The 13,972-nt window shown below is 41.3% G+C and overlaps 1 protein-coding gene across 1 annotated transcript in view; it reads left to right on the top strand.

The window, feature by feature from the left end:
- Positions 1–9,189, top strand: part of LOC126252984 (ATP-dependent translocase ABCB1-like) — a 189,476-nt gene extending 180,287 nt beyond the window's left edge. Inside the window, exons 22-23 of the mRNA XM_049954012.1 lie at positions 5,663–5,809; positions 7,604–9,189. Of these exons, the coding sequence (XP_049809969.1) occupies positions 5,663–5,809; positions 7,604–7,798 (342 nt within the window). The 3' untranslated portion in view covers positions 7,799–9,189. The remainder of the gene's footprint in view (positions 1–5,662; positions 5,810–7,603) is intronic.
- Positions 9,190–13,972: the final 4,783 nt, after the last annotated feature.

Raw genomic sequence — 13,972 nt, 5'->3', positions numbered from 1 at the left:
CGGAAACAATAGTCTGCGGAAGACCTTCAAGGCAAAAGATAGCAGACAAGGCTTGGATGGTGGCAGAAGACGTCGTGGAAGACATCCGGACAACAAAAGGAAAATTACTGAAAGCATCGACCACAACCAACCATCGAGCATTCCAGAACGGACCAGCAAAATCGATGTGCAAGCGTTGCCAAGGGGAAGTGGCTTTCGGCCATGCAAAGAATTTCCGCGGCGGTGCGGATTGTTGTTCGGCACACGCCACGCAAGAGGAGCACATATTCGCAATCGCAGCATCGATTCCGAACCAAGTACAGTGCTGTCGAGCAAGTTGTTTCGTTCGCACTATACCCCAATGTCCTTGGTGAAGAAGCCGTAAGACAGAGGACTGTAACGAACGTGGGACTACGACTCGGGATTGATCATTATCGGAACGCAACAACAAAACACCACGTCGTACAAAAAGTCTCTCCTTGTGAGCAAAAAAACGGCGAACCAAAGGATCCTCGATCCGTGACTTTGACAAGGGCCATTGCGTAGCAACAAAACGCAAAACGGGAGCAAGGACAGGGTCAGCAGCTGTGGCTGTAGCTACACGACGAAAATCAATCGGAAACGATGCGACCACGTCAGCGGTTGCCGAATCAATGAACATGCAAGCAAGTTCGGAAGAATCGAATGCTTTATCCTCAGCAACAGGCAAACGGGACAACGCATCAGCGTTTCCGTGCTTAGCAGTGGACCGATACAAGATATCGTAGCGGTACTGCGAGAGAAAAAGAGACCAGCGAATGAATTTCTGCGCTGTACGTGGAGGTACAGGTTTGTTCGGATGAAAAAGCGATGTCAAAGGTTTGTGGTCCGTGACGATTGTAAAGTGACGACCATACAAGAAGTCATGGAACTTGGTAACACCAAACACTAGAGCTAAAGCTTCTTTCTCTATTTGTGAATAATTTCTTTGCGCAGATGAGAGCAATTTTGACGCAAAGGCAATAGGGCGATCATGCGAGCCATCCTTGTGCGCAAGCACAGCACCGATCCCGAAATCCGATGCATCTACCATCAACAAAAGGGGTTTTCGGGGAGCGAATGGCGTAAGGCAAGTATTTGAAAGTAACGCCGATTTCAACTGGCGAAAGGCGCGTTCGCATGCCGTCGTCCAGACGAACGGAACACCTTTACGGCGTAAGCGATGAAGCGGAGCTGAAATGGAAGAAGCATTGCGCACAAATCGATGATAATAATTTACCTTACCCAGCACACTCTGTAGCTGTTTTAAGTTCTGCGGTGACGGCAAGTCCTGAATGGCACGAAGGTGCTCTGGACTCGGATGTATACCTTGGGCGTTAAGGACATGGCCCAGGTACGGTAAGTCCCGAGCAAAGAACACACATTTGTCCTTCCTCAAGCGAAGACCATTTTGTCGCAATACCTGAAATAATGTTCGGAGATTTTGCAAATGTTCTGCTTCTGTCTTTCCTGAGATTACAATATCGTCCAGATAGTTCGCAGCCGTAGGGACCGACGCACAAATAGTTTGTAAATATTGCTGAAATAAAGCAGGGGCGGATGCACACCCGAATGGCAGTCTTTTGAAGCGATACAAGCCAAGATGCGTGTTAACCACTAAGACGCGCTGGGATTCTTCGTCCACAGGTAGTTGCAAGTACGCATCTGCTAGGTCCAATTTTGAAAAATATTTTCCCGGGCACAGTTTGTCAAAAAGATCTTCCGGGCGGGGCAAAGGAAAAGTAGCAGTCACAAGTTGTGGATTCACAGTGGCCATGAAGTCCACGCAAAGTCTCAGTTTTCCGGAAGGTTTTGGCAAAATGACTAAGGGTGAGGCCCAGAGAGAAGCCTGCACACGTTCAATTACACCTTGAGATTCTAATTCGGCTAATGTTTTTGCGACCTCATCACGCAATGCGTGGGGAACATTGCGCGCTCTGAAAAATTTTGGTTGCGCGTTGTCTTTCAGTTCCAAATGCGCTTCATAGTTCTTAGCGCAACCAAGGCCCGGTGCAAAAATGTCTGCAAATTCTTCACAAAGACTAGAAACACTGGCGGAAGGCACAGTCTGATTCACTGATAGGACCTGATTTACAATAGACATATTAAACAATTGAAACAAATCTAAACCAAACAAGTTCACTGCACTAGAGGAACGAAGAACATAAAATGACACAAGTTTTGTCTGTCCCTTGTATGTTGCAAGAAGGCTGCACTGTCCGAACACAGGTATATGCTGTCCTGAGTAACTAGTTAACGTAACATTTGCGGCACGCAATGGCGGTTTGCCCAGTTGTTTGTACGTGTCGTGATTGAGCAATGAAACAGCAGCTCCGGTATCGAGCTGGAATGGTATCACTTTTCCTGCAAAGTCTAAGTCCACAAAAAGTTTATTGTCTTGTTGACGACAAGAGCGACTGTCTCGTGCAATTTGAACTGATACAGGTACAGAAGCACTTGCGACTTTACGGGATTTCCGGCGACGTCGACGCACACTTTGGGTGGGACGAACACAGTCACTGTCAGCTAAAGTGTCATTGGACGGGTGGGAATGAACTACATGGATGTCCATGGGCGAAGGTCCACGAGCCTGATTGTCCTGGGTTCGATTCCGGCGCGAAGCAAAGGGCCTGGAATTTGTGTGATTGTCTGATCTTAACTTTTTCCGGCAAACACTTTGTACATGTCCTTTCTTTTGACAGTAAAAGCAAATAGCTTGGCGTGACGGGCAATTTTCACGCGAATGTCTAGTTGCACACCGCGGGCAAGATTTCACTGCATTTGCTTGCTGACGCGGCGCACGTGGTTGCAAGCTAGGCGGCCGCAGCGAAGTCGGGCGCGAGGGCCGCTTAGCGTCCCGTGCAGCGGGCCCGGCGGGCCGATTAACGTGACACACTGCTGGCGAAGTTTCAAATGATGCCTGAGCAAAGTCAAGTGTGTCTTGCCTGTCCAATATGTCTATCACTTGTTGCAGGGAGGGATTAACTAGTTTCAAAATCTGTTCCCTTATGCGAACATCAGAAACGTTTTGTGCAATTGCATCACGCACCATAGTATCTGAATATGGGAGGCCACATTCACAGGCAAACGCGCAGTCTCTAGTAAGTCCTTGCAAAGTTGCTACCCACTCCCTATTAGTCTGACCGGCCGTACGTTTTGTACGAAAAAACGTATACCGTTTGGCAACTACATTTACTGTTTCTTTGAAATAGGCATCTAAAGCCGACAAAATTTCCTCGTAGGACAGAGTTGCTACGTCGCGTCGGGGAAACAATTTCACTATCACCCGGTAGGTAGACACACCGACACAAGAAAGCAAAAACGGCTGCCGCTCTTTACCTTGAATTCCATAAGCAGTGAGGTGGAAGTTGAACTGATCGGCCCACTCAGTCCAGCTTTCGGTTGTGGCCTCAAAGGGCCTAAATGGCGGTGCGACAGCGTTGTGTGGCTGCGGTAGCGAAGAAGCGGCTGCCGCCGCATCGGTTTGCAGCGCACGTTGACCCTGGACGAGCTGTCCAAGGGCTTCCAATAACGCCTGCGTCTGCTGATTCTGCAAGCGAAAAAATTCGGACAGTACATCTGGAGAATGCGGCGAAGCCATGACACAAGCAAATTAGAGCAAGTATAACACAAAGACTGCAACGTGGGCGCGGCACCACACCTCGTCGCCAAAAATATTGTTGTGTCGATTCCCTAAGGTCTCGACACAATGAGTGGCTAGGTGCACGCGAAACTAACGCAGACGGGCGTAAATTCTGAAACAGGAGACTGGATGAAAACTATAAAGAAAAGAAGAGAGATTTTAATATACTTAACTTTAATGTAGTCTTGTTCTTGTTGAAATACATCTCTTGCATAGTAGTAAGCAATTAGCAATGATACACATGGCGCCTTGCTAGGTAGTAGCGATGGACTAGCTGAAGGCTATTTAATCTGTCTCTCGGCAAATGAGAGGAATACTTGGTAGGTCTAGTCGCAAGCTATGTCGTCCGTACCACTGGGGCGAGGTCAAGTCCGTGTCTTGTCACCTGCCCTGTGGTGGCGCTACGTTTGCGAATACACAGTGGCGACACGCGGGTCCGACATGTACTACAGGACCGCGGCCGATTTAAGTTACCACCTAGCAAGTGTGGTGTCTAGCGGTGACACCACAATTAGTCCCCTAGAACTTAGAAGTACTTAAACCTAACTAACCTAAGGACATCACACACATCCATGCCCGAGGCAGGATTCGAACCTGCGACCGTAGCGGTCGCGCGGCTCCGGACTGAGCGCTTAGAACCGCTAGACCACCGCGGCCGGCATGTAATAACAGTTGTGGGGAAGGCGGACAGTCGTCTTCGGTTCATTGGTAGAATTTTGGGAAGATGTGGTTCATCTGTAAAGGCGCCCGCTTATAAAACACTAATACGACCTATTCTTGAGTACTGCTCGAGCGTTTGGGATCCCTATCAGGTCGGATTGAGGGAGGACATAGAAGCAATTCAGATGTGGGCTGCTAGATTTGTTACTGGTGGGTTTGATCATCACGCGAGTGTTACGGAAATGCTTCAGGAACTCGGGTGGGAGTTTCTGGAGGAAAGGAGGCGTTCTTTTCGTGAATCGCTACTGAGGAAATTTGGAGAACCAGCATTTGAGGCTGACTACAGTACAATTTTACTGCCGCCAACTTATATTTCGCGGAAAGACCACAAAGATAAGATAAGAGAGATTAGGGCTCGTACAGAGGCATGCATATAGGCAGTCATTTTTCCCTCGTTCTGTTTGGGAGTGGAACAGGGAGAGAAGATGCTAGTTGTGGTACGAGGTACCCTCCGCCACGCGTATGGTGGATTGCGGAGTATGTATGTAGATGTAGATGTAGAATGCCTTGTTGATGTAGCCATTCTTCTCTATCAATCGCCATCTGTTGCAGCGGCTCAGTTAAATCCACAGATATTATTCTGGCTCTTGATTTTTGCCCAAAATAAGTGTCTTGAATTTCTTTTATTATATTAAAGTGATTCTTTGTTACTATATTACTCTTATACCTGAAGGATTGTTTGGCCATTCCAGTTTTTATTTTAATCTTCATTGTACGTCTTTCGCCATCTGTTATTGTACTTTCCAAGAAGCAAAGTTCATTTCTTACAGGAATACGGAGTTTCTTATTTTAATGTTTGCCGTTATTTGTCTATTCTGCTTATCTGCCTCCATTATTTTGTTCTTTTGTTAATCATTGTCGGTGTGTGGTTGTCAAATGTATCAGAACAAAAATTTTAGCATATGGTTCATGTCCTTTACAGAATCTGCTAAAGAAATCGAATACAGTGTATTCGTTCGACATTCATTTTGATACCTTGAAGCAGCTTTTCATTATGTGTGTTGCACTTTCTGAAAACAAATTAAATATGGGGAGAGAAGACAGCCTTCGTATTGTAGCTTGTTTCTTAACACCACTGATAACTATTTCTGAATTGTGATTATTCTAGAGGTTGAGAATCAGTCTTTCTTTCTGGCTGTATATTCCAGTTTTATTTAGTTCTAAAAAACTGTATCTTCTAGACCATTCTATCAAACGTATTCTCATAACCAATGAATGCAGGATATGTTTCCCTCTTCGTTTCATTTCCTCTTCCTCAATGTGTTACATTGATATAAAACTACAGTACAGTTTTTATTACAGGGCTACGCAACACATGTGGGGGAGAAAGGCATACAGCTCAGTGGAGGCCAGAAACAGAGAGTAGCGATTGCGAGGGCATTGGTTCGTAACCCTCCTGTCCTACTGCTGGACGAAGCCACATCAGCTTTGGACGCGGAAAGTGAAAAGGTAATGCAAATACTTACCAACAGTAGATTCTAAAGAATCATTCTTGTCATTGCACAATATTCGACGTCTTAAAGTCTACACTGTACTGTTTCCTTGTCTCCTCATCAAATAAAAGTAGTGTAAAAGCAATGTACAGTGTCTATAAATATACTTAGTTGAAATTGTTGGGAAGAAGTACGACTGGCATGAACAAAATGCTGAACGTCGCAACAAAAGACATACATATATGCTTCTGGAGTGTTGTGCTCACGGTTATTCCGAAATAAAATACAAACGTCTCGGCATCAAAACGACAGCTTACCTCACTACAATAATTAAATACATCTGCAGTCAACCATAAATTTCATGGTACGTACTGGGCAGCAGGTAACAATTTTCGGGAAATCTTTTGATATTTAACTTAACAAACTTATTATCTATATTAAACATAAGCTTCAGTGTGTGACAACTAAACTTAGTATTCATGTAAATATTTGCAAGAAAAGCGGTGTTAAAACGAATGACAGCAAAGAGTTCAAACTGTGTTCTACACCCCACTGACAGTAATACTATTAACACAGATACTGGTCAGATTTTAAAAATACATCTTTTATAGAGCTTCCTATTGTGCAATGAACATACGATTTCCTTAAAGCAGAAATGCACTGAGCATAAAATATTATGGGTAACATTTCAGACATGTAACTACATCATAGCTGTGATTGTTGTTTTGCCTCTGGAGGTATTTAAAACTTGATCGCCATGGTAAAATAGGGATGTAAACATTATCATTCTGAATGGTTGTAAGGTTCCGAAAAAAAATACACAGTACAGTTGATATAGTACGAATATGGTTCTTATTCTACTGTGTACTGAAAGTTAAAGTATTTTCACAATTTTTCACAAAGCGTGTTTTTATACTTTAGAGAAGCTCAATATATGCCTGCCCGTTGTGCTCAATTCACATATGCTGTAGTCCATCTCTTCCCACATGCGGTTCAACGTTCAGGAAGGCAGCTTGGCTGCGTTCATTGAGTTTCAGAATATTCGACGATAGGAGAGGTATAAACACGGAGAAATCACACGGTGTCAGGTACGGCACTCGTGTTGACCAACATATTAGCATCTGATCATTGGTCATCCAGCGTCCAACCTATGGCTAAGGTAGTTGTTACTTTAAAAACACTTTGCCCTCTTTGTAGAAATTACTTTTTACATTATGTCACTACCGTCATTCAGATATAGTAGCAGCCATTCTATACGCATGTCCACGTATGATAACAGTGGCACATTGCTATGACTGCCATCTGAAGGTAACTGGGGCAATTACCACCCGCACAGAAGAAAACTTCGCTATTTTGTCTATACATCGCTGCAGAGATATAATTGTATGTATCTCATTGACTCTAAGAAAACATGGAATTCCGATAACCATTTAAAATAGCCCCTGTGTAAGCACTTCTCTTACAATTTTGAAGACTTCAGCAGTGAACAATAAGAGATATGGATTGGCGGTTGATAGATTGGTTCTTACAAAACTGATTCAGCACAACCGTTTTGGTTCAGACGATGCTTTTATAAGTTTTGCAACTTCCTGGAATTTTTTTATGTGGTATTAGTATTGATCTCTTGAGTTGTTGAAAGTTTATTAACTCGTGTTCATTGAAAAAATTGTATTAGATTTGCTTTTTTTCCATTAAGAAAAGTGTACGACTTCTTAGCTCCTCAGTTTCAATTGCTTCAAATTGTCAACAACAAAAAGTATGATCAGAAAACGTAAACTATATTCATAAGTCCTTTTTTTGTTTTACACAGGTTGTGCAAGAGGCTCTCGACAACGCAAAAGAAGGCCGGACTTGCATTACAATTGCACATCGGTTATCGACAGTTCAAGATGCAGATGTGATTTGTGTCATCAGTGATGGAAAAGTTGTTGAAATGGGAAAACATGCAAACCTCCTGGCGAAGCGCGGCGTTTACTATAAACTGCAGGGTCTTCAGCCTAATTAAACAACCACGTGTGTCAGAGATTTTCAGCTGTGAGTGTAGCTTAGTGAAGCTCATGCCACTCCGTGTGTGAGAAGATACTACAGCGAACTGTATCAGTTACTTAGCTTCGTTTAGCAATACGCTTCGTGTGCCGAGTGAATGACAGTATTATCTGAAGCGATTTTTATCAGCATTTAAGTTTTTGTATAATAAATACAATAAGAACAAAATCTGACATTAATAGTGATATTCATAATGGTTCAACTTCTGAGCAAGTGTCTACAGAGTTACAACCAGATACACTTCGTCACATAAAATGCTGTTTCAGAATTACTATTTTAGCTCATTTTCTGATACACATGAATGGCAGGCCTATTGCTCACATTATCTTAACAGCAATGTTTCACTAATCAATTTTTGTATAGACTATATAAAAGATACGTATCATTTACTGTCAGTGATGATTTTGTTTTAAATTGTTAACAAATAACTGCACTGCGCTGTACTGATAACAGAATGACATATGTGAAAACTGTTTATGCTGACAGTACAGTAACGCACAGGGACATACCTAGATGTATTGTGTACATTCCACACACCAGCTTACTGTAACAATCATGTTCATATTTATTTTCCTTTTTTTTCACTCGGTTTCTTTCCTTCTCTCAGTTTCTTCCCATCCTGACAAGTACGTTCATTATAAACAAACTCCTGTGAAATTTTAAGTTTCAGTCTGCTATTCATACAAATTATCTGATCATCATTGATCTATAAAATGTCTTTACAGTACGAAAAGATCCTCCTAACGGTTTTCACTTAGATGTAAAATAATTTATTTTATACTTTACCTGTCTCTTTTTATCCTAATGTCCCTATCATGTTTCTTCCATCTGTGTATGATTTTCTTATAATTCTAATACACTGTACGTACAGTTTCACAATGTGCACCCCCACGAATATTTAATAACAGTTCAACTAAGCAGCCAACCTGTTCAGTAAGCGCTAGCACACGATAGACAATTTAGTACTTTATTGTAGGGGAGAGTGTTTTTTACCTTGGATTACTTTTCAGACTTTTTTTCTACCAGTACTGTAAGAGAAGCTCAATACATATTTCCATTTTCGAATGATACTATTCACCTTGTGTCCTGCAGTCTTTTTCTAAAATTATGAAAATTACTCCAGACCAATAAGGTTTTTGCAAATGTAAATAACTGTTCCAAAGTGCACAAATTTAAAAATGTTGCTATAGATAAAATATTGTCATTACTGTATTAAACATTCCATGTGTTACATTGCTATTCTGCCAGACAACCATCAGTAAGGAGAAGTCTGATCAGAAACCGGTTCAATTAAAATTATTTTGTAATGTGAGCTATTGGCAACTACAATAAATCGCTATTTTCGAAACAGTTAAGACAGTAAAGAAACTTAGTTCATTTTTAAATATCATATGTTCCATGGTAGAAGCCCTTCCTTCTTTTTAAGGTTCAAGATGCTGGACTACCGATGAAATACAGCTTAACTGTCCACTTGCTATGTAAATAGTTTTGAAATTATATAGAATTTTACGCACCATGAAGCTCTAAGCGAAGAATCAGCAGTACCCTCCCAATAGCTTTACTATAATATATAGCACTTAAAGATGTAGAATTCTTAATATTTACAAATTATGTACAAAACGCAACCTCATGTTTCACAACAAAACCAGTACAGAATGCCGGAAACTACCTATGGCGGTTTCTTGTCTGTATTCCTTCATCTGATTGCAAAACCAGTCACTAGACTTAAACATCGACTAAGAAATATCTTATGTTCCTGCATACAGTATGCAGCCAGTACGACACTTCCCTGCCGCTAATACTATTAAAGTTTCGAACTATACAAGTATTGAAATAACTATTTCTTTGGTATCGTTATATGTAACTCCTCTGATCACCCCGTAACGTGGAGCAGGGAGCGGGGTAGTGTTCGATGATATATGTCATTAAGAATTTGAGTATTTCAGCCCAATCCACTTAGCTACCTATGAACATATATACTGTATTTGAATGAAGTACCCCATATTTCAGCATATACATTTCAATGAACCTGCCCATCCGACACATCCTACAGATCAGCATGTCAGCACGTGAATAATCTCACAATCACATTCGCTGTATTTCGAGAAGGGGTGGGGGGGGTGGGGGGTTACGCTAAGGATGCCCCTTTCTCTACAACGTCCACACACAAAACTGAATCGTTTCAAAATATATGTTGATTGTTCTATCTTGGTTTGTGCGTATATGATGTTACACACCACAATATCATTACGTCACTGGTCAAAGCTTTACATCTGGTATCAGTGAGTTCTGTCAGCCCTGTCTGTGACAGACAAATCGTAATGTATTGTAAGCAGCATTGCAAGTTGGGAAGCCATTGCTAATTTTGAAGGACGTTATTTCTTTCCCTTTTTTACATCACTACTGTATGTGAACATTAGGCAGATCTGAAATGTGGTTTCGCAGGACAGAGTGGATCATGTTGTGGAAAGGGGCCAACATCAATTAATGTTAGTTATATGAACACAGAACTTTATTCCTAAAACACAATGCACAGTTTTCTCTTTAAAACAACAAGGATCAATTCATGGCTGAGGGCCCAAGTAACTTCTCAATAATAAGGTTTGAATAATTCCTTTTAAAACACAAGAATTTAGAGAAACGGCTGAAGGCCTTACTTAAGTAAAATTAAAATATCCTTAAATAATTGTTTTTAAGACACAAGAATTTAGACAAACGGCTGAAGGCCTTACTTTAAGAAAAATAAAAATCTTCTCAGCTAAGTGCCCAAATAATATTTGAGATTAGGAAAAGGAAATTCTTTAAAAGGCAAGCATTTACCAATTTCAGTTAAAAGCCATATTAAGCAAAATTTTAAAAAATTCCTTGGCTGAAAGCCCAATAATATTTCAACATAATAAAAGACAACCCTTAAAGACAAGCATTTATACAGTACAACAGAAAACCATCTTAAGAAAACCTGAAATATCTTGACAGCTGAAGGCCCAAACAATTATTCAAAATAATTAAAGACAAACCTTAAGATAAGCATTCAAACAGTACAGCTGAAGGCCATTTTAAGAATCCAAGATAATTAAAGAGAAACCTTACAGACAGGAATTTACACATTACGGCTGAAAGCCACAAATTTTAAAACAAACGTGGCTGAAGGCCTAAACCTTACAGACAGGAATTTACACATTACGGCTGAAAGCCACAAATTTTAAAACAAACGTGGCTGAAGGCCTAAATACAGTGCAAACAAGAATTTTAAATAAAACACGGCTGAAGGCCTAATCTTAAAATACTTCACATAAGGTTTGGCTGAAGGCCATATACTAAACATGCAACAGATAAAATTAATACACGGCTGAAGGCCTGGCTCAGTACTTGCGACAAAAGAAAATCACAGTGACAAACAATAGAACAGTGGTGCTCAGAAATGTTCCAACGGTCGCCCTGGGGCCGCACGGGATTAGCCGAGCGGTCTAAGGAGCTGCAGTCATGGACTGTGCAGCTGATCCCGGTGAAGGTTCGAGTCCTTCCTCGGGCATGGGTGTGTGTGTTTGTCCTTATGATAATTTAGGTTAAGTAGTGTGTAAGCTTAGGGACTGATGACCTTAGCAGATAAGTCCCATAAGGTTTCACACACATTTGAACATTTTTTGGTCGCCCTGGGGAGGAAACTCTAACAACAGTTTAGGTGAGACAGGCAGCCAAACGTAACACTAAATAATCAAGTGGCAGCGCGACTTAGGTACGGCTGAAGAATCAACCAACAACTGCGAGGACAAGGATTGCAGCAGGACTATGTCGTAATAATTGGTGTCTAAACAGTCAAGGCACAATAACCACTCAAAGAAAAAGGGAGAACAACATCAAGCTGTTGAACTTCACGCCGTGCCAGACAGAATCAATACTGCGAGGAAAACACACTGCCGGAAAACTATGCTAACGACCAGGGCAGCTAACCAGAACGTTAAGGGCCACAAGGCAGCACTTCACTAATAAATTACAATCATTTCAAAAGTAAAACATCATACAGGAAGATGGCTGTGAAATTTGGCGACTCCAACACACCATGACGTTGCTGTTTGCGGGAACACCCCAGGAAGCAACAACCAGCAATCAACGAAGAGATGTCACAGCAGTTGAGATTTCATAACACGTTCACTGACTACTCAACTGCAGTATGCAGGTTTGGTGGGCGACGAGCTTCGCAGCTGTCGCAGCCAGTGCCACTTCAACTCCAACTGCACGGGCATGCCGCCAGCGGCCCCAGCCTGACCTCATGCCGCGGAGACCTCCTCGCTGCTCCGTAGCAACCGACCAACTGCCTCACACACACCCCAACACTGTAATATAGTGGCCACACCAAAGAAGGTACAGCAGTACTAGTGTCGATAAACGCTGCTCCTGTCACAGACGGAGGCAAGTGAGCAACTCGTTCAGGTAGTACCTGAGGGAGCAATAAGATGCCGCTCGATGGTGACAAAATGCCAAAAAAGAAAAACGGCATCAGCGCGAGCTGATCATGGCTCAAGATATGATCTGATTCATGAGCTTTGTTCTACTGCATAATTTATGTCATTGCTTTTATTATGTTATGCTACATACTTATTATGAGCACTTTTAATTTTGAATAATGCAACATCTCAATTTCATGACACTTTTTTTGTAATAACTGTACTACATGAAACAGTTAAACAAGAGTGAGGGAACTAGCGACACATCGTTAGTTGGTCACTTACAATATTCCTTCTTTCTTTTCCTTTTGTGCGTTGTCCTTTTGATTCTGTCTCTTAGCACATTTTTATTTTTAGGGTTCCATGCATAAGTCTGTACACACGGAACCTTATAGGATTGCTTTAGTGTGCGTCTGTCTGTTTGCCTGATTGTTAGAAACCCTTTTACTCGAGGATGGATAGACACATCAAGTTGAAATTTATTTCACATTTTGAGGTTTATGGTGGCTTGGCAGATGAAAACATTGAAGTTTCTAAGGCAATGCAAACAAAAGACTCTGCCATTTATGTCATATATTTCAATAGCTGCAAAATCAGTCATCAAAACATGTAGGGTACTTCCCTTTGCCTAGAATCATGAAATTGGGAGAAAAAAAAGATTTTACAATACAAATAAAGAAAAAATCCGAAAACTGTTAATTTGTAATTATGTCACATGAAAAGAATATTTGTTTAGTCATTTGCACCCAACCTCAAATTTGAAATTAAAACAATCAGTAGTTCTCAATTTATGCTGACTGGTTAGCAGTGCTAAGAGTGAGACACTAGGTAAGGAATGACTTTATTGCTCATATGGCGCGTTTCGGAATTTATCCATGATCAGATATCCATGAACCATTATTGCACATAGATATGGCATTTCAAGTTCCATGTGAAACACATAGAATAGTCTACAGTGGGCTTTCTTAAACTTTAAGAATTTTTTATCCTCCTGGGCATTTCCACGCATACCACTTCCTGGTTCTAACAATCAATAACATGTCTTTCTAATTACTCACACTTATTAGTGAAAGAGTTGAGACTCATCTGCAACTAAAATGCCTTGCCTTTAATTTTTACTCATCTGGGAGAAAAATGGGTGGGGCATGTTCTTGATGTCACCCTTTGAGACTAGCAGAAATTTTATCTCTTTGTGACTCTGACAGGCTACTTTGGAAGCGTAGAGCGATTTGACACTCTTACACATTAGTTCTTTGGCAAAGTGTGCTTGTCGTCATCGTCTTCTGGCTTGCTTTTTATTTCTTCATGCAGACCATAAACATGAATTGAATAAACAGGGTTTTGCCTACCAAATTTTGGTAAGTCTGGGATTTTGATAGTAAATGAAAAGTTGTAATGATTTCGGAGGTTAGATGTCTTGTATGTATCCGTAAGATACGGATGTTTCGAGCAGTTTCTATCGCAGGCCAGAAGTGACCATGCAAATCAATAACATGCATTCGCCTCATCTAAGTTCTGGACATTAATACACTCTTCTTTAGCAGCAATATCTTCTGGAAGGGGGATGAAAATGGACACTCTCATTAGCAGTATCAAAAACATATGAGTACACATCAAGATGAAGTAAACAGCTGCATGCTTTACCTGATCCTCTTTCCTGCATACTGGAAAAACTTCTCTGTATGAAG

The sequence above is a fragment of the Schistocerca nitens genome, chromosome 4 (genome assembly GCF_023898315.1).
Source record: "Schistocerca nitens isolate TAMUIC-IGC-003100 chromosome 4, iqSchNite1.1, whole genome shotgun sequence".
NCBI classification, from domain to species: Eukaryota; Metazoa; Arthropoda; class Insecta; order Orthoptera; family Acrididae; genus Schistocerca; species Schistocerca nitens.
The sequence above is the reverse complement of the archived record's forward strand: the minus strand, read 5'-3'. Positions and strand labels throughout refer to the sequence as shown.